Source organism: Cryptomeria japonica, chromosome 4 (genome assembly GCF_030272615.1).
Source record: "Cryptomeria japonica chromosome 4, Sugi_1.0, whole genome shotgun sequence".
Taxonomy (NCBI): domain Eukaryota; kingdom Viridiplantae; phylum Streptophyta; class Pinopsida; order Cupressales; family Cupressaceae; genus Cryptomeria; species Cryptomeria japonica.
The window spans coordinates 601,145,631-601,162,459 of record NC_081408.1 but is presented as its reverse complement, the minus strand read 5'-3'; the positions used below and the strand labels follow the sequence as shown (position 1 = coordinate 601,162,459).

Genomic DNA, 16,829 nt, shown 5'->3' with positions numbered 1-16,829 from the left:
CACAATGCCACGCTAAATACACGCCATTTAACATTGGCGCCAAAAACCAAGGAGGCCGACTTACATTTCAAAGAATAAAAGATGCATATAAGTAAATGACAATTTGCAAGTCAATCAATCATCAAGTTCAATTACATAAAAAGGTGGTTTAGCTCTGCTGTGCGAATTCTTAAGAAGGGTGCCAACTTAAGGAAGAGTGCGAACTTATTCAGCTTGGTGCGAAATTGTCCAAGGGGACATAGCAGATCTTGATGCAAGTCATTGAAGCATACAAGGACAGATCTGATATGTGAAGATCATATTCAAGCTAAGTATTGTACTTATATTTAGAGGAGAATATATAATCTGACTTGTGGGTCTTTCATGCTGGGTTTTTCCTCCTTGGAGGTTTTCCCAGGGTATGCTTGTTTGTCTTCTATTCTATTTCTGATTTATGTTGGCTTATTAAATATTGCAAATCTGATTACAATCTAGGGCACAATTTAATCTATGTTGGTTTCCTAAAATACTGCAAATCTGAATACAACCTAGGGCATAATCATTTATATAAATTTGGTTAACATACCTAGGGTTTAAAATAACAAAATGATGCAGCATAATTGATATCATTTAATTCATTGGTATATGTTTTAGTTTTATAAATATTACTTCATATGTGTTCTCAGGAAAATAGTATACAAAGGTACGCCCATAAAACTTAATGACCTATATTTAGATTTGGGCAAATTTAGGTTAATTTAAAGTGTAACTAATTAGGGGGCTGTTATCACAAAAGCTTGCTCAGCACATAGCTCTTTACAATGGGTGGCTCAAATTGATTCACATTCAATGGCCAAGATCACAAGATAGAAAACCCTAATTAGGGTTTGTTACACCCATTACAAAGCATTTAATGCTTGACCAATGATAACATTAATTGAGTGGGACACATGTCCTTGAGTATTTGACCAATAAATGATGAGGCTAGGTACATCGAATTTTGTGTCCACATGTGGTAGTTATCTGCCTTGTCGGATGAGTCAGGTGCATTGAATCTGGACCCTTCAACTTAGAATGATGTGATTGGATAAGTGATGAGGTGCCATTTTAGCTAGCTCATTGTAACTCATCACAAGTTGTAAATGAATGAGGCATATCTCTTGATACTCAACATTATCCAAGCGCCTATAGTGAAGAATGGGATGATGGTGGGAGGTACTCCCAAATTGATCATCTTCTTGACTTGATCACCTTCGCCTTGGAGCTATCTCTCTGATGTGCTAGCAATAATTCTTGGATTTCTTGAGGAAATTCAAGATAGTTGAATATTTTCTTCCTTTAGTATGTGCACTCTCACGATGAATCTTGTGCTTCCTTGATCTCTTCTATGTGATGAAATCTCTTCCTTTATGAAGCAAGTTGACATCCTCGCATTGCATATACCTCCTTAGCTTGAAGAATGTTGAAAGAATGAGGTATATGTGTTGACTTCCTTTGATGCTACGCTCTATACTTGCTTTATGGTGTTTTTCTTTGTGATGGAAGTCGTCCTATCTGCTGCCTTGCACGAGCTTTGAGACTTGGAGTGTTGGAATATCTTGGACCCTCCTTCATATGCTGAAGTATCAAACGGTGTGATCTTGATGTTGTATGTGAGCTGATGAGCCTTCATCTTGGAGCTGATTCCTTGCATGCCCCCATCCTTGTTGCTAAGTTCTTCCATAGCTTGAATCTCTTTCTCTAGCTTGCCTTAAGCATGTTGGGGTGTGAATGCTGTTCATCTTCACCTTGCTGTCTTCTTGATATCTACGTCTTTGGGTTTGAACACTATGAGCTGATCTCCTGTATATCCTTGTCTCCCTCAAGTGATGGAGTTCTTTCTTCCTTGCCCTCACAATCTGAAAAGTAAACACACCTTGATCAAGAAGAGAACAAAGTTATTCTTTAAATTTGTAAATGAATTCCCTTCGTTTGATCTCTAAATTTTCATACAAGATCTGATTCACTAGTGTTCTAAAGCTTGATGTGTCACACTTTCAGTCCGAGACCTCATTTTCAGGTCTGGTTTGTATCTCAGGTCTGATTCTGATTTAAATTTCTGATTTGAAATGTTTCAAGGTCTGATTAATCTTCTGGGTATAAGCTTTTATCAGATTTGATACCTTTGACCTGATTCCATCTTACACCCTCACCTTCCTATCCTCTATCCTCTATCCTCTATCCTCGTTTGATCTCTAAATTTTCATACAAGATCTGATTCACTAGTGTTCTAAAGCTTGATGTGTCACACTTTCAGTCCGATACCTCATTTTCAGGTCTGGTTTGTATCTCAGGTTTGATTCTGATTTAAATTTCTGATTTGAAATGTTTCAAGGTCTGATTAATCTTCTGGGTATAAGCTTTTATCAGATTTGATACCTTTGACCTGATTCCATCTTACACCCTCACCTTCCTATCCTCTATCCTCTATCCTCCATCCACCTTTCATACCCCATGCCTTAACCTCCTTCCTATCCCTATCCTAACCTACCACTTCCATGTCCCTTACCTTACATCCCATCTTCTAACCTATACCTTTACCTACCTAACCCTCTCCCCATCCTAGTATACTCATCCACTACCCTTCATCTACATTTACACCTACACCTACATCTTCCACCCTCCTATCTCTATACCCCTTAGCCCTACCACATCCTAACCTCCCTACCTACTTAATTATTCCCATTTCCCACCTTTATTCCTAATTACCTTCTTCCTACCCACACCTTTCCACTTTACCATCTACCCTCATCCTAGCCTACCCTTATCCTATCCCTATCCCAACCCCCTTACATCTCACACCCCTTACCCTTTTCACTACCCCTTATACCTCCCGTATCCACTTTCAATTACCCCTTATGTCTCTCTTTCCCCAGCATCTTCTCCTTCCCTTCCTCACGTGGCATTTCCCTTACCACTCTTCCCTTCCCCCACTACACCTCACATTTCTTCGTCAATCCCTGCCCCATCACATCTTGGTCCCCGCACACTCTAAAATGGAGAATTAAATAAATTCTTTCAAGGGCTCTCATCTTGGGCCCCACATAATCTGAAATGGAGATTTGGAAAGCTTGTTTCAAGACATAATATTTCCTTTGATTTCCTTTACCACGTAGCTTTGATTTGGCCCCACCAAAATTTTGAAATAAAAGAAAAGGTTTTAAAAGAATTCTCAAAAAAAAAGTATCCACCTCATCAGTCTTTGCAAGGTGTGGTAACATAAAATAAGGAGGTGGCCCTTAATGAAGATGTGTCACTTTAGTGAAGATAGAAGAAAACAGACCCTTTAACATCCACCGGCTATATAAGAAGACACTCATCCTCATTCTAAGGCATCGATCAAAGCAATTTATACAATCTGCTCTGGATAAAGTGATTGATCATTTCATTGATCAAACATACGTTGACAAGGAGAATTGGAACAAATTTGAGTTTACGACAAGTTGCAGCAGACAGAGAGGCAGAGCTACAAATTTGAGGATCAAAATTCAGATCAGAACTGATTGTTATTTCCCAGATTTGAATTAATGATGCATTAAGGGTGTGAAGAATTGTTTTGTTTGCATGTTTCTTGATTCATTATATGTCTTTCAGGTTTTGATAGGAGGATCGGAAGCTGATAAAGAGATGGTTTCAGACTACACTCAGGCAAATTGAATTCAAGGACTCGCACATCAATATCCACATTTGAAAAGAGACAATATCAAAATTCAATCACATGAAGAAGATGGATCAGACCATCACTATGCACTTACAGAGCTGAATGCGGGATATTCAACACCTTGAACAGAATTGGAGTTTGATACAAAGGCAAAGGGGCAGATTTCAAAGGAATTCCAGATCATTTTCCAAGGTTCGGATTTGATGTTTGATATGAAGATAGAAGAAAAGAGAAAGATGAGCACCCAAGGAAGCATGGAGGACAAGTCACGACAACATCAATCTGGAAGATAATTATTCAGAAATAACTTCCTCCACCATTTAAGAGATCTGATCACACTTACATTGAGAAGCAGGTTGAAAGGAAGTGCTCCCTGATTGGAGTAAAATCTGCTTCCATTGCTCATAGTTGGGAGCAATGTAGGCACTTGAATGGATGAAATGAAAGGAGTGGGCAAAGGATGTATTAAATTTCAAGTTTGGATTTCAACTTCATTTGAACACTTGAGTGAATTCCTGATTCGCTCCTGTACCTTCCAAAGGGACAGGAGCGAAGTTTTCAAGCTCATGTACCTTGCTAAGATCAAGAAGACATGATTGGAGAAAGAATGGACAAAGAGAAGGAATTGACATATACATGCCCTTGAAGTAAGTGAATTCAAAATTGAGCGATGAAAAAGCAAAGAATTTGTGCAAACTTGACAAATCCGCTCCTGACCCTTCCAAAGGTACAGGAGCGAATTTTCTTTGAGGTCATGTACCTTCCAAAGGTACCCAAGCGAAATCTCTTCTAGGCCTTCCTGGGGTCAAAATGATGATATTTTCATATGGAAGAATTGGAATCTAAGCCTAAAATGATGAAAAGAAGGCAATATGTGAATTTAGCTAGTAAAGAAGCTAATTCGCTCATGTACCTCTCAGAGGGACAGGAGTGAAATCCTCAAATGGCCTTAATTGCTCACTCAAACAATTAAATGGATCCTATTATGAGCTAGGTTGAGGGCAGATGGACTTGATCAAGGTGGAAGGACTCGAAAACTAAGTTTAAGAGCAAAATTGAAGGAATATGAAGTGTTTGAATCAAAAAGAAGAACTTCGCTCCTAACCCTTCCAAAGGTACAGGAGTGAACTTAGAAGGACTCCCTATCTTACTTAATGCACTAAGAAGATCTTGTTTTAAGCTAAGATGGAGGAGGAGTTGAGTGTGAATTCAGCTGAAAACAAAATTTGCTTGTGTCCCTCTCTAAGGTACCAAAGCGAAATGCATTAATGATTTGCTAATAAAGGCGCGTTAAAGGATTTCTTCAAGGTAATTTCAAGTGGCCAAACGTCCTAAAAATCATAAGAATTAAACATGCCTCAATCAAATAATGGTAAAAACTTCATCATTTTCTCAATTCGCTCACTTCCCTTTCTAAGTTACCAAGGCGAAATTTTATTAGGGACCTGTACCTCTTGCGAAATCAGGTGAAGAGCAAGTGCTTTGCATTGGAAGACCGGCTGGAGAGAAGACTAAAAGCAAGCAAGTCGGCCTATGAGCATTAATACAATAACAAAACCAATTTCACCTTTTGGCGCCAAAGACTAATTTGAATTTACAATTTGAGAGTCGGCCAGCTTAAGGGAGATGCAATTAAATTTATTTATCCAAAGCAAAGTCGACTTTTAGAGAAAGAGGTGAAGGCGCCTATTTAAAGGAGGTTGATTCTTAGTTATCCATCATTCATTTCAAGACATCTTATCTTCCTAAAAGGCGAATTCAAGATCAGATTTGAAGAGCGAACTTAAAGAACTTAGACCTGATTCAAAAAAAAAGTGAACTTAAAGAACAAGATCCACCAACAGTTAAAGGAGTGAATTCCAGATTTGTCAATTACAAGACAACAATCTCCACAAGCTGAAGTTCATCAAGGAAAAGAAAGAAATCAAAAGGACCAGGTTGGAGGGAAGATCGGAACGAGGATCTCAAGAAGGATATTTCAACATCAAGGTCAAAGGAAGACCTCTTCAAAAGGATCTCATAGGCAAACACAAGAGAGTCAAGGAAGGGTACATCGTTCATCAAGTATATCAAGGACGATGGAGGATCGACAAAAGTCATCATAGAGGAAGTACCAGACAAGGTGGCATCCCAATCACTGTTCCTCCAGTCAGATAGGTCCACGTCAGCATGTCCAGATTCAATGTACCTAACTCACCAGTGATGACACAAACTTCGAGGCACCTACCCTTGACATCTACTGGTCCATTCTTATGAAATGTAATTTTCTCATTGGCTAAAGGAAAGTTTGTTGTAACAAACCCTAATTAGGGTTTTCATCCTGAAATCCTAGCCATCCATTGTTAATCAATCAGAGCCTTCGAATTGTAAAGAGCTCCCTATATAAAGCTCTGGCTCTTCATTTGTAAGGGTTAAGAGTTAATAGTTAGCTAATAGTGGTTACAATAGCTATTAGTCAATAGTGAGTAGTAATTAAATAGCAATAAGAATAGATTAGGAAGAGAAGGCAAGAAATTGTTGCCTAAATTGTAAATGAACTCCATTATCATTGAAGTTATGGTGAAATGTGTCATTTCTTTGCAATACGCATGGTCTCTTGTCCAAACCACTAGCTTCTTGCTAATTGTAAGTGCGCCCTGCGTGGTCAACTGGCATAAAATAAGTTTAATCTCGAGTCGTTACACGTCTATTGTTCATGCATTAATTCGAATGGTGTTCAGTGTCTGATGGTGTACGATTTGAATATATTTGAAGCATCCCTTAGAAGATCACATTGAGTTGGTGTCAGATTGTTCAACCTGATGGTGAGACCCAGCCAAGTAGGACTCCACCTAGTCGTTCGTCCATCTTCTTGCATTCTAGGCCTTAGATTAGATTCTCCAAACCTTGTATTTTTTGCCATTTCTTTATCTTCCAGCCAGTAGATATGATTCAAGTTCCAGCAAATCAGACGCTCAGGCAGTCGAACGTAAGTCCCCTTGTGATTCCAGCATAATCACAATAGACGAAATTGAGCTTATCCACACGTAGAGAACCTACACATTAGAACCTTGGAGTTGCCTCGATTGATCCTTAGGCTAAATCTTCAGCGTTTGGGGAAACTTTGTTCAAGAGAGGATAAGATACCTTGGTATTTTATTTTGTGTTCGCATGTGCATGAAAAACACATCAACAGAAACATGTAGTGGACACCTAGCCATCCCCAAGGCATTTGGGACGTGTTAGATGTCCTCTGATCATCCAACATCCCTTGATCGTCCTAAGGATGTCTAGGCATCCCCTACAAAAAAGCAATTTTTTATGATGTTTAAAAAAAATGGTTCATAACAATTAAAAAAAGACTGTTAAATATATCATGACAGCAGTATAACAGCAGTATAACAGCAGTATAACATGACAGCATTTATAACAGTAGCAATAAATATATCATGACTGTGTTATAACAGCAATTAAATTAATCATGACAGCAGTGACAAAAATGATTGTTGGATACAGCAATGATTATATTATGATTCAAATTCATAGTTGATGATATAAGTTATAAAACAGTTAACATTAATGGCAATAATTTAGATTATTGATTTCATTGTTCAAAAAGTTGCAAACTTCAAAATTCTTGATATGGTGTTAAAGCTTTATTTGCCATAATCTGGTATACTGTGGTATTAAGTGAGAAGTACAAACAAATAATTCCTTTTTGGAATGTGTTTGGCATGCAAGCTTCTGCAGACATAATCTGAGATCATTTTAACATTCTCATGTTATATTGCTGCTATCATATTGCTGTTCATTGACATGTAGAAAATTTGACTCTCTGTCCCCCTGACTCCATCCCTGAAATGCTGTGGAACACACACAAACACATACAAAGAGACACACACACATATCGCACCAAACATTGAATCCACATTTAACCCCAAAAATCTCTACAAATTCAAAATATTGAAAACCACAATCAAATATGCATTGAATTTGGAACTCAATCTGCAACTTTCAGCACAATAGTGATTCTTGCATGAAAGCACACAGGCAGCCAGGAGGGCTTTTGTCCCTGAAATTGGATTTACCAAAGGGGTAAATAGAAGAACAAAACTCATTATCAAAGCAAACAATGAAAATTCAAAAGTAACCCTTCTTATAGAGCTATTTTTGGAGAAAGTACCTTTTTGCTTTTTCATTGCTTTTATGAAAAAACATTTTTGATTTTTCGTTGCCTTTTTGGGAAAAACATTTTTCCTTAATAAAATTAAAAATAACATAAAGTATCTTTTTGCTCACGTTTCAGCACCTTTCGTCTAACGACACTTATTTGTGTACTTAAAACTAGTGAAGCATAAATCGGGAAAAAATCGGATTAATCGGGAAAAATCGTTAAATTTTTCAAATGCCGATTTCCCCCCCCCCAAAAAAAAAAATTGAAATATCATTGACCAACACCTTTGACCATTTTCCTTGACAAATTTTGAGGATTTGTAGATTTTAACACTGATTCTAGGTCGATTTGAAGATCTGGTTCATGTCTTGGGCCCATGAAAAACCCTAAACGAATCTTCACAAATTTCTTCCACTGCCGCACCAACTTAATCGTTATAATTCTATAATATATTATTGTATAATAATTATAATATAATAATAATATATTAATATTATTTAATATTAATATATTATTATTACATTATAATTATAATATTTTAATATACTATAACAGTATAAATATATCATTATATTAATATACTATTATATTATTAACATTAATATTATAATAGTATATGAATATAATAATATATTTATAGCAATAAAAAAAATATTCATTATATTAATATCAATAAAATCATAATAATATATTAATAATATTAGTATAATAATACTATCAATATAATAATATATTAATATTAATACTATAAAAAATATAATAATATATTAATACCATAATAAAATAATTATTATTACATTATAATTATTATACTATAATATACTATAGAATTATAAGGATTAAAGCATGAAAATATCATTATATTAACATACTATTGTATTATTATATTAATATAATCATTATATTAATACTATTGTAATTATATAATTTTATATTAAAAAAATGTTAATTATTTTATTATAGTAATATAATAATATATTACTATAATAAAAATAATAATATTATTATGCTAAGGGTTACCAGCAGCTTATGTTCGAGAAGGGGACATTACACAATTTGTATTTAGATTATCAATTCAAGACCACAGATTATTCAACAATTTATGCACAACAAGGACATGAAATAAGTCTAATGTCTTGTCTTTTTAAGTGTGATGATAACTGTGAACTCAGGTTGTTTGTCTTCTGTAACCAAAAGAAGATATCTGAGTGGAGACGGTTGAAATTGTTAATTAATAATTATCAATGATAAATGATTATCATTGATTATTATTGCTAGTTTCTTCTTTCTTGTCATGAGAATTAACAATAGCTGAACACATTTTCCTATCTAATAAAAGGTACTTATGAGTGTGTTATTGATTTTGAAAAAGCTCTAGCATGTTTCTCTTTTTCTAATGTGTTTTTTTAACAAGATTCATGGCATAATTTTCTTTGCCATCTCTTTGTCTTATATTACGCTTTTTATTTTAATTTGTAAGGCCATGCAATTCCTCACTTTACTTGCAGCAGATGTGTTTCTATAACTACCTTAGAACTTGTAAAGGACAAATCTAGTTTTGTTGGATTGTTTCAGATCAGAGAGAAGGGGCATGTGAAACCAGAAAACTTTTTGGATGGAAAGGAAAAATCCCTCATTAGATTGGCAACAAAAGGAGGTACTTTTTCATTTTTAGAGAGCTTAATGGAGCATGATCTTCCTGATCTGGGTTTTTCATCGTACTGATACATCTTTATTTGGTTTTTTCCAATGCAACTGTTGCTGAATTTTGAAATCTCAGTGGTAAAGTTATTTAATGCGGTGAGTGATTGGATTGTTATTTAGGCATATATATGTAACACACAAGTAATTTCAACAGCTTCCTTCACTTTCTATTTATATTGATATATTTAGTATTTTGTAGGTTTGCTTTCCAGACCTAAATGTGGTTTCTTCCAATCATCATGGTCATTTTTTATGATACTGTGATCAAAGATCGAGAATCTTTTTTGGTTTTGATAACAGGTTAGCAAGGCACAGAGTGTCCAGAATGCATTTGATGTGTCAAAATCCAAGGAGGCAAAAGGTATGATTTTGTCGTCTTTACATAAAATTATCAAATTACCACTGATTGATCTTTTACCTTGCAGCATGTCCCTCTTCATTGCTTCATAACATGGTGCTGTTGATTGTTTCTTGCTTTTAAATTCTGATTTGTGCTCAGTACGTCTCATTGATGTTAAATCAACTAATGCTATGTTTCATAAGCATCAAACTGTTGTTTTGTATATTGAGAAAGAGACAAGGGAAACTTTTGTCTCTTAGTGTGTTACTATGGATTTTTATTGATATGTTGTAAAATTGCATTTAAATAAACTTGTATTTTAGAGGAATATTGATGCACCTAAAGACAGTAATGTTGGGACTTCAGGATTTACAATATTTTTAACATATAGGGTTGGAAACACAAATTTTATCCTTTGTAAATTCATCTTTGTTTTCCCTTTCTAGACGATGAACAGAAGTCATGAGTTTGTTTCGGTTCATGTGGTAGTCAGAATATACTACAGAAAATGTGTCCTTTCATCATGTTAATACCATGCTGAATTGGAAAATGTATAAATGCAGTAAGATTATATTAGGAACATTTCGTTTAAGATCAAGCTTTGAAGTTCCCAAATGAACCAAAATTCTAAACTAAGCAGTAGTTTTAAAATAAAGCTGAGTGGATGACTTTTGTGTGTAATTGTTTAGCCAAAAGTAGTCTCAAGTCAGCATTAATTTAGTTATTGAAAGTTGAAACCTAAGCATTTACTTACTATTTTAATCTTGTTTGAATGGTAATGTAAATTATAAATTTGCTGATAAGTTTTATGCATTCATAGGCAACGTATTAGGTAGGCAATTCTCAAAGGAATTTCTGCCATGGCATCAATGGAAAAATTGGCTATTTTTAATCATATTCTGCACTTGAATACAGTGACTTGGATTAGGCATAAACTGTATACAACCGTATGTTATATAATTATGATTGGTTGATTCACTGTTTTAGTTTGTCCTTTTGTGTGATATCTTGTTGACTTTTAATGCCAATTAAATGTTTGTTGTTTAAGTTTTCTCTTATAGTAATATTATCTTAGTTATTCATGTATTTCTGAGCATGTCTTCTGTATTGCTGTGGATAAGTATTTTGATTAGAATTCTTATAAAATGAGCTACTGTTTTAATAGTTGCTACAAAGGAAAGCAAAGCAGCATTCCTTTCTGAGTTACGTGGTGCATCAAGCTCTGTTAAGCCTGGACAAATCAGTTCCATGAAGACACCTTCAAAGCTAATTGCGGTAAGAATATGTCTGGAGATAGTAAATTCGCTAATAAACAAGTAGGAAAATATTTTTATAATATTTCATGGTTCATTTTGACTAGAGATTGTGCCATTAAGTTCCAGAAAGTTAGATTTTGTTTTTATTCCTATCATTCTATTTAAAAGTTCCGTGTTTTGAAATTTGTGGAAATAGGTCCTTAAGTTTGCATGACTTCAAATTTGATTCCTAAGTATTTCTAGCTGAAAATGGAGTAGATATTATAGTCATTTTTGGAGAACTTGTTTTTGTGGTTGTCTGCAATGCTGCATTAACCTCTATTTATTTGGGAATGACTTGGTGTAGGCTAAATATAATATTTAAAGGATTGAGGAGATTAAATAATAACACCATGAATTTCAGAATAAAACTAAATATAATATTCATGGGATCAAGGAGATTAAATAATTGCTCCATGAATTTCAGAGTAACACTAAATATTGTTATTATAAATCAATGTATACAATAGAGATGAAAGGCTCTATTTATAATAGGTTACAAGACAATGTTTCTAGAAAGAAACAATCATAAACAATAGAAAAGGAAACTTACCAAACCAAGTAAGATGACCATTATAGAACATTAAAATATTATTTTAATACTCTCCCTTAATGGTCATTTGTAATGTCCCCATCTAAACAATCAAAACATGATAACACCGCTCTAAAATAAAATTTAAATAATAAATAATAATATAAGTAATATCAATAAATAAATAACAATAAGATGAAATATAAAATGAATATAAATACTATGATATAAACAGATAGGTATTAATAAAATATATTCATTAAGACAATAAGAATGAAGGAGATTGATAATAGAGAGACACCGATTGGAAAATATTGTGGAGCCATAAGTAATCAAATACCAGACCATTGATTAATAACCTCTCAGTATTATCAAATACTAGCATCAACCAAGGCAATTAAGTTGACCAACGAATGGAAATTATCGAGCCTTGTTCTAAGCATACTCCTCCGTTTGAATCAGGACGTATTGCTAGCCACGTGAACAATGACCTGGCAAAATCCAAAAGCATTGGAAAGTAAGAGTCTAATGAATAATAAAGACAAGATGTAATTTTTCCATATACAACGATCATACAAGAACATTATCGACCCAGGCAAGAATAATAGATGGTACTGGTATTAAGGCAACACGATAATACCCAGTCAAACATCAAAATAAATTTATCAACAGAATAATCACCGACATGCCTATCGTGGGTAACAAAGAGTGTGAAGAGATCATTAATAATCGATTTAAGAGGAACAAATGACAGGAGAATAATGTAGCCACAAGACTACGTACCCATATAATATTAAATGTGCTTAATGAGGTTCGATCATATCCAGTAGGTAATACGATTGAATTAGTCAATATCGATTTGGCGATGAAGGAAATTAAGGAAAAATCATAGCAATTAAGATAAGTGTGATACATACCTAATGACAAATTATTTCAGCTAACACCGATATAGAAAGAATAATTATTAATTAATATTTCCAAATAAATAGTAACTATCTCTCTAACGGTGCGATTAGCAAAGTAAAGAAGTAGTTATGCTTTGGAAGGAGTGTGATGTTAATGTTTGTGTACGCTGCAGGAGATTTTATTTTTCTTGCGATGGTTGTATAACCATTTTGTTGATATCGTGCCTTACTTTTATCAGTTCGTCTCTGTTCGAAGATATTGATTTCTGCATTTATGAGTTCCTTCTTAGCTGGAAGTGTTTCCAGTTTCTTGTTACCTGTCACCGACCATTGCATATTGCCTTTGGCTTCATGGGAATTTCACACTTGGTGGAAGCGTCTTATCGTATTACATCTGATAAGAAGTGCAATGGTGTCAACACATTTGCTGCTCTTGTCAGTGGCGGTTTATGAAACGTAATTCAATGTATTTGCTGCTTTGGATAGTGGGCGCGTGAAGTGTTGGCTCTTCATCTACCTTCACTATGTTCATATTCGAGCTTGCTTTGTCATTACACGATTGTTGCGGATTGTATTTTGGGGGATGCATGAAGTTTAAGGGATCGACATATATAAAAAGCCTATGTTCAAGCCGTATTGTAGCAGCTATCAGCTGTCTGAGACATTATCGACTTATTGTGTTAATTGTCAAGTGATTAAGCTTGTGAATGTTTGTATCAGATTTGTGCCTTTAATAAAGGTTGATTTTTGGTGTGGTTGGGTTTTTCACCCTCAGGTGGAGGGTTTTCCTAGGATAAAATTCTGTGTATCTTTTTCTTGCGATATTTTTCTAAGTTTCAGATTTCTATGTCTTACCTTTTTGGTTCTTACATTAACATGTGACTCGTCCGTTATGAATGGACATGACCCTCTAATGTAATACACATAGAAGAGTGAATGAGGAAGGAGGAAATCATCAATCAATTTATTTTTATTCCTTGTGTCCAGATCAGATCATATTACCAGTACAGATAAGAGATCATCATTGTACAGGTATCATTGACCATACCAGGATCAACAAAGATACTCTGTATTAATTGTACAATTCAGTACTTGGTATATGGATCAAGACCATCTTTCATACATCTACGCGTTGAATCAGTAATAGCAGAAATATTTGTTCTTATATCATCATATTGTAAGTAATAACAATTGTAAATTATAATGTATCATAGTAGCATTAATCATTTGGGGAATTAATTGGCAAAACAAAAGTATAAGATTTTTTGAAAAAATTGAGAAAAAATCGGATTTACAAAAAAACATAAAAAATTGCAGAAAAACAATCAAAAACTACTTTTTTTAATATTTAAGGGCATTTCCATAGCATAGAGATATTGTAGGCAAATAAAATAGACACTTAAACACATGAATTGTAGAAAACAGATTTTCGTTTATATTCATATCGCTGATTACATTGCACCAAACATACCACAACATAAATAATATCTAGATGGTGATAGATGTCAAAATGTCGATTACAATATAGTTTGTAACTTTGTACAAAGTCAACCTGTAAACCAAGTACAAAATTCCAAAAAATCAACTATAGGCAATGACATGCTAGAGGGTAGTAGGCCTTGATGATGAAGCTCCTGGGTGAGAGCCTGTCCTAGCTCGTTCAACCCTTTCAGAATCCAAGTTGGCTTCCATCATGAGATCAAAATCTTTAGGCCCAAATGAAGTATCATCAAAATCAGCAGTAATCAATTCATTCTCTGGATCTATCTCATCGAGGTTAATTGGCTCGTTTTCTTACCAGTTCCTAATTTTTCCCATGTAGAAATTAGTCTTTGCCTTACAAGTGAGAAACACAATGAATAGAGAATACAATTTGAAATTATTGCAACTATATATTAATATTCTTACCTCGAGCTTTCTTTATCTTCAAGCGGAGGTTGTGGTGAACAAATACCAAGTCATTCATCCGTTTTTGTGTTAGGCGGTTGCATTTCTTGGAATGTATGTGTTCAAAAACACTCCAATTACACTCACAAGCTGATGAGTTGCATGGTTGGCTCAAAATGCGCACTGCCATCCACCTTAGATTTGGTAATTCGTTTCCAAAAGAAGCCCACCATTGAGCTGAAAAACATATTATATGGAGATGATATTGTAAGACTAAGAATATCTTAAAATCTTAACAAACTTAGTGAGCATGTTGGCAAAATAAAGAGATTGTCAAAAGTTTATAGAGTCTACCTGGTTGGATGGTCTTTCTGCCTTGCATGGCAGCCCTAGAAGAGAGAAAACCCTTAGCTTGCTTGTACACTTCCAACTCTAACATAGCTACATCAAATTTTTCAATGTCTGGAAACATTTTGTCCATGCACTTGTAGAAGCCTTGTTTGATCTCAGCATCAATATCCATGTATGAATCCTTGTAGAATAACAAAGGATTGAGCAAGTATCCTGCATCACGGAGAGGAGAGTGCATCTGTCCATCCCATCTTCTATCAATTATGTCCCACAATGGCATGTACCTCTCCCTGTTATTTCCCAACTTACTCCTTGTCACCTCCTTGGCCCTATCCATGGCCTCATACACATATCCCATGGGGGGTTTTCCCCCATCCACTAGTCTCAAGACTTTAACTAGAGGCTCTGAAAATTCTACAATTTGTTCAATAGATTCCCAAAAGCTAGTAGAATACATGTACTCTGCCACTACCATGCCATTTGCTTGATTTGTGAAGCCAAACTCTATCCACTCAGCCAAAACAAACATTCGCCTCAAATAAGTTTTTTGCTCACATAGTTTTTGCAATGCAAGGAAGTGTGTTGCAAATCTTGTCACCCCTGGTCGAACTAGCTCCCCGCCTCTTGTTAAAGAGCGCATCATAGCCAAAATCCTCATGTGATTATAAATAAATTTAGTAACCTTGTGAACCTTCTGCAGTGCCTCCTTAACCCATTCAATTTTTCCAATGTCCTCTAGGGTTAGATCAAGGCAATGTGTTGCACATGGTGTAAAAAACATAGAGGGGTATTTATCTGTCAGAAGTCTCCCAGCAACCACACAAGCAGTAGTGTTGTCTGTGATAAATTGAACCACATTTTGTGGCCCTACATTCACAACTACCATGTCATACATCTGAAACAATGCAGTTGTGGATTTCATTATATTAGATGCATCCATAGATTCCAAAAAAATAGTGCCAAACTCACAAGAGACAAGGAAGTTAATGAGAGTTTGGTTCCTTCTATCTGTCCAACCATCTGACATAATGCTGCAATCAGTTTTAGCCCACTATAACCAATGCTCTTTTACAACATCTTCAACATCACTAACTACATTTTTGAGCATACCAACCCTCAATGACTCATAAGATGGGGCTTGAAACCCAAGAACTACAACTGCAATGGCATCTACCATAGGTTGCCAATATGGATTTCTGGAAGCATGGAATGCCAAGCTAAAGGAGTACCAAAAATTACCAATTGCCTTCTTGGCTTGTTTAGTGACAATTTTCCTACATCTTGTGCTCTCGAAAGGGGTTTGTGATCCTGGTGTAGTACGAGGTTGGAAGAAAGTATTAATGTTTCCTCTACCTGTGTTTGATCCACGTGCTGTAGAAGATGGTGCTGACCCAGATTCCCTAATATCCCCATCTTCACCATCCTCCTCACCCAAATGGTTCCTCTTGGCACCTGTAGAATTAGAACCTAGTTCAACCCCAATTCTGGCCTTTTTGGCCTTACTCTCAACAATCCCTTCAAGAGATTGCTTTCCCTGATACGAGACATCTACAGGGCATATTTTGCATATCTCGGTGTTATTTCCTCGTTCTTTGGAGAAATGCCATTTGAAACGATAAATTCCACCACTTATGTCCTCTAGACACCAATTGCACTTGACCTTCGTCCTACCTGGAACTGCTGTGCAATGTGTCCACGCAAAGTCTTTTTGACGTGGCATCGTGATCAAGAATTAGTTCTGCAAAAACATTACATTCAGTCTTTAACTTTTGAGGGATCTATGGTTGGGGTTGTGTACAATAATTGCATTTGAAATTCATTGACATGGGAAATTGGAAGTGTTAATGTAATTGATTATCAAGTTTACAACAACGAAAGAGATGGTAGAAAGTACAAACACAAATCAGAAATTTGAACAATGGAGGATAATCAAATCCCAAACTGAATTCAAAGAGATGTACCCATATGAAGGCAAAAAATGTT

General features: G+C 35.2%; 1 protein-coding gene across 5 annotated transcripts in view; it reads left to right on the top strand.

The window, feature by feature from the left end:
• Window positions 1–16,829, top strand: part of LOC131061134 (uncharacterized) — a 52,814-nt gene that overhangs the window by 15,393 nt on the left and 20,592 nt on the right. For all 5 annotated transcript variants that reach the window (XR_009372358.1, XR_009372359.1, XM_059219974.1 and 2 more), the window contains exons 3-6: window positions 9,408–9,489; window positions 9,613–9,632; window positions 9,837–9,897; window positions 11,042–11,151. Coding sequence is in view for 3 of the 5 variants with exons in the window: in XM_059219974.1 (XP_059075957.1) it covers window positions 9,408–9,489; window positions 9,613–9,632; window positions 9,837–9,897; window positions 11,042–11,151 (273 nt within the window). In the remaining 2 variants the exon portion in view is untranslated. The remainder of the gene's footprint in view (window positions 1–9,407; window positions 9,490–9,612; window positions 9,633–9,836; window positions 9,898–11,041; window positions 11,152–16,829) is intronic.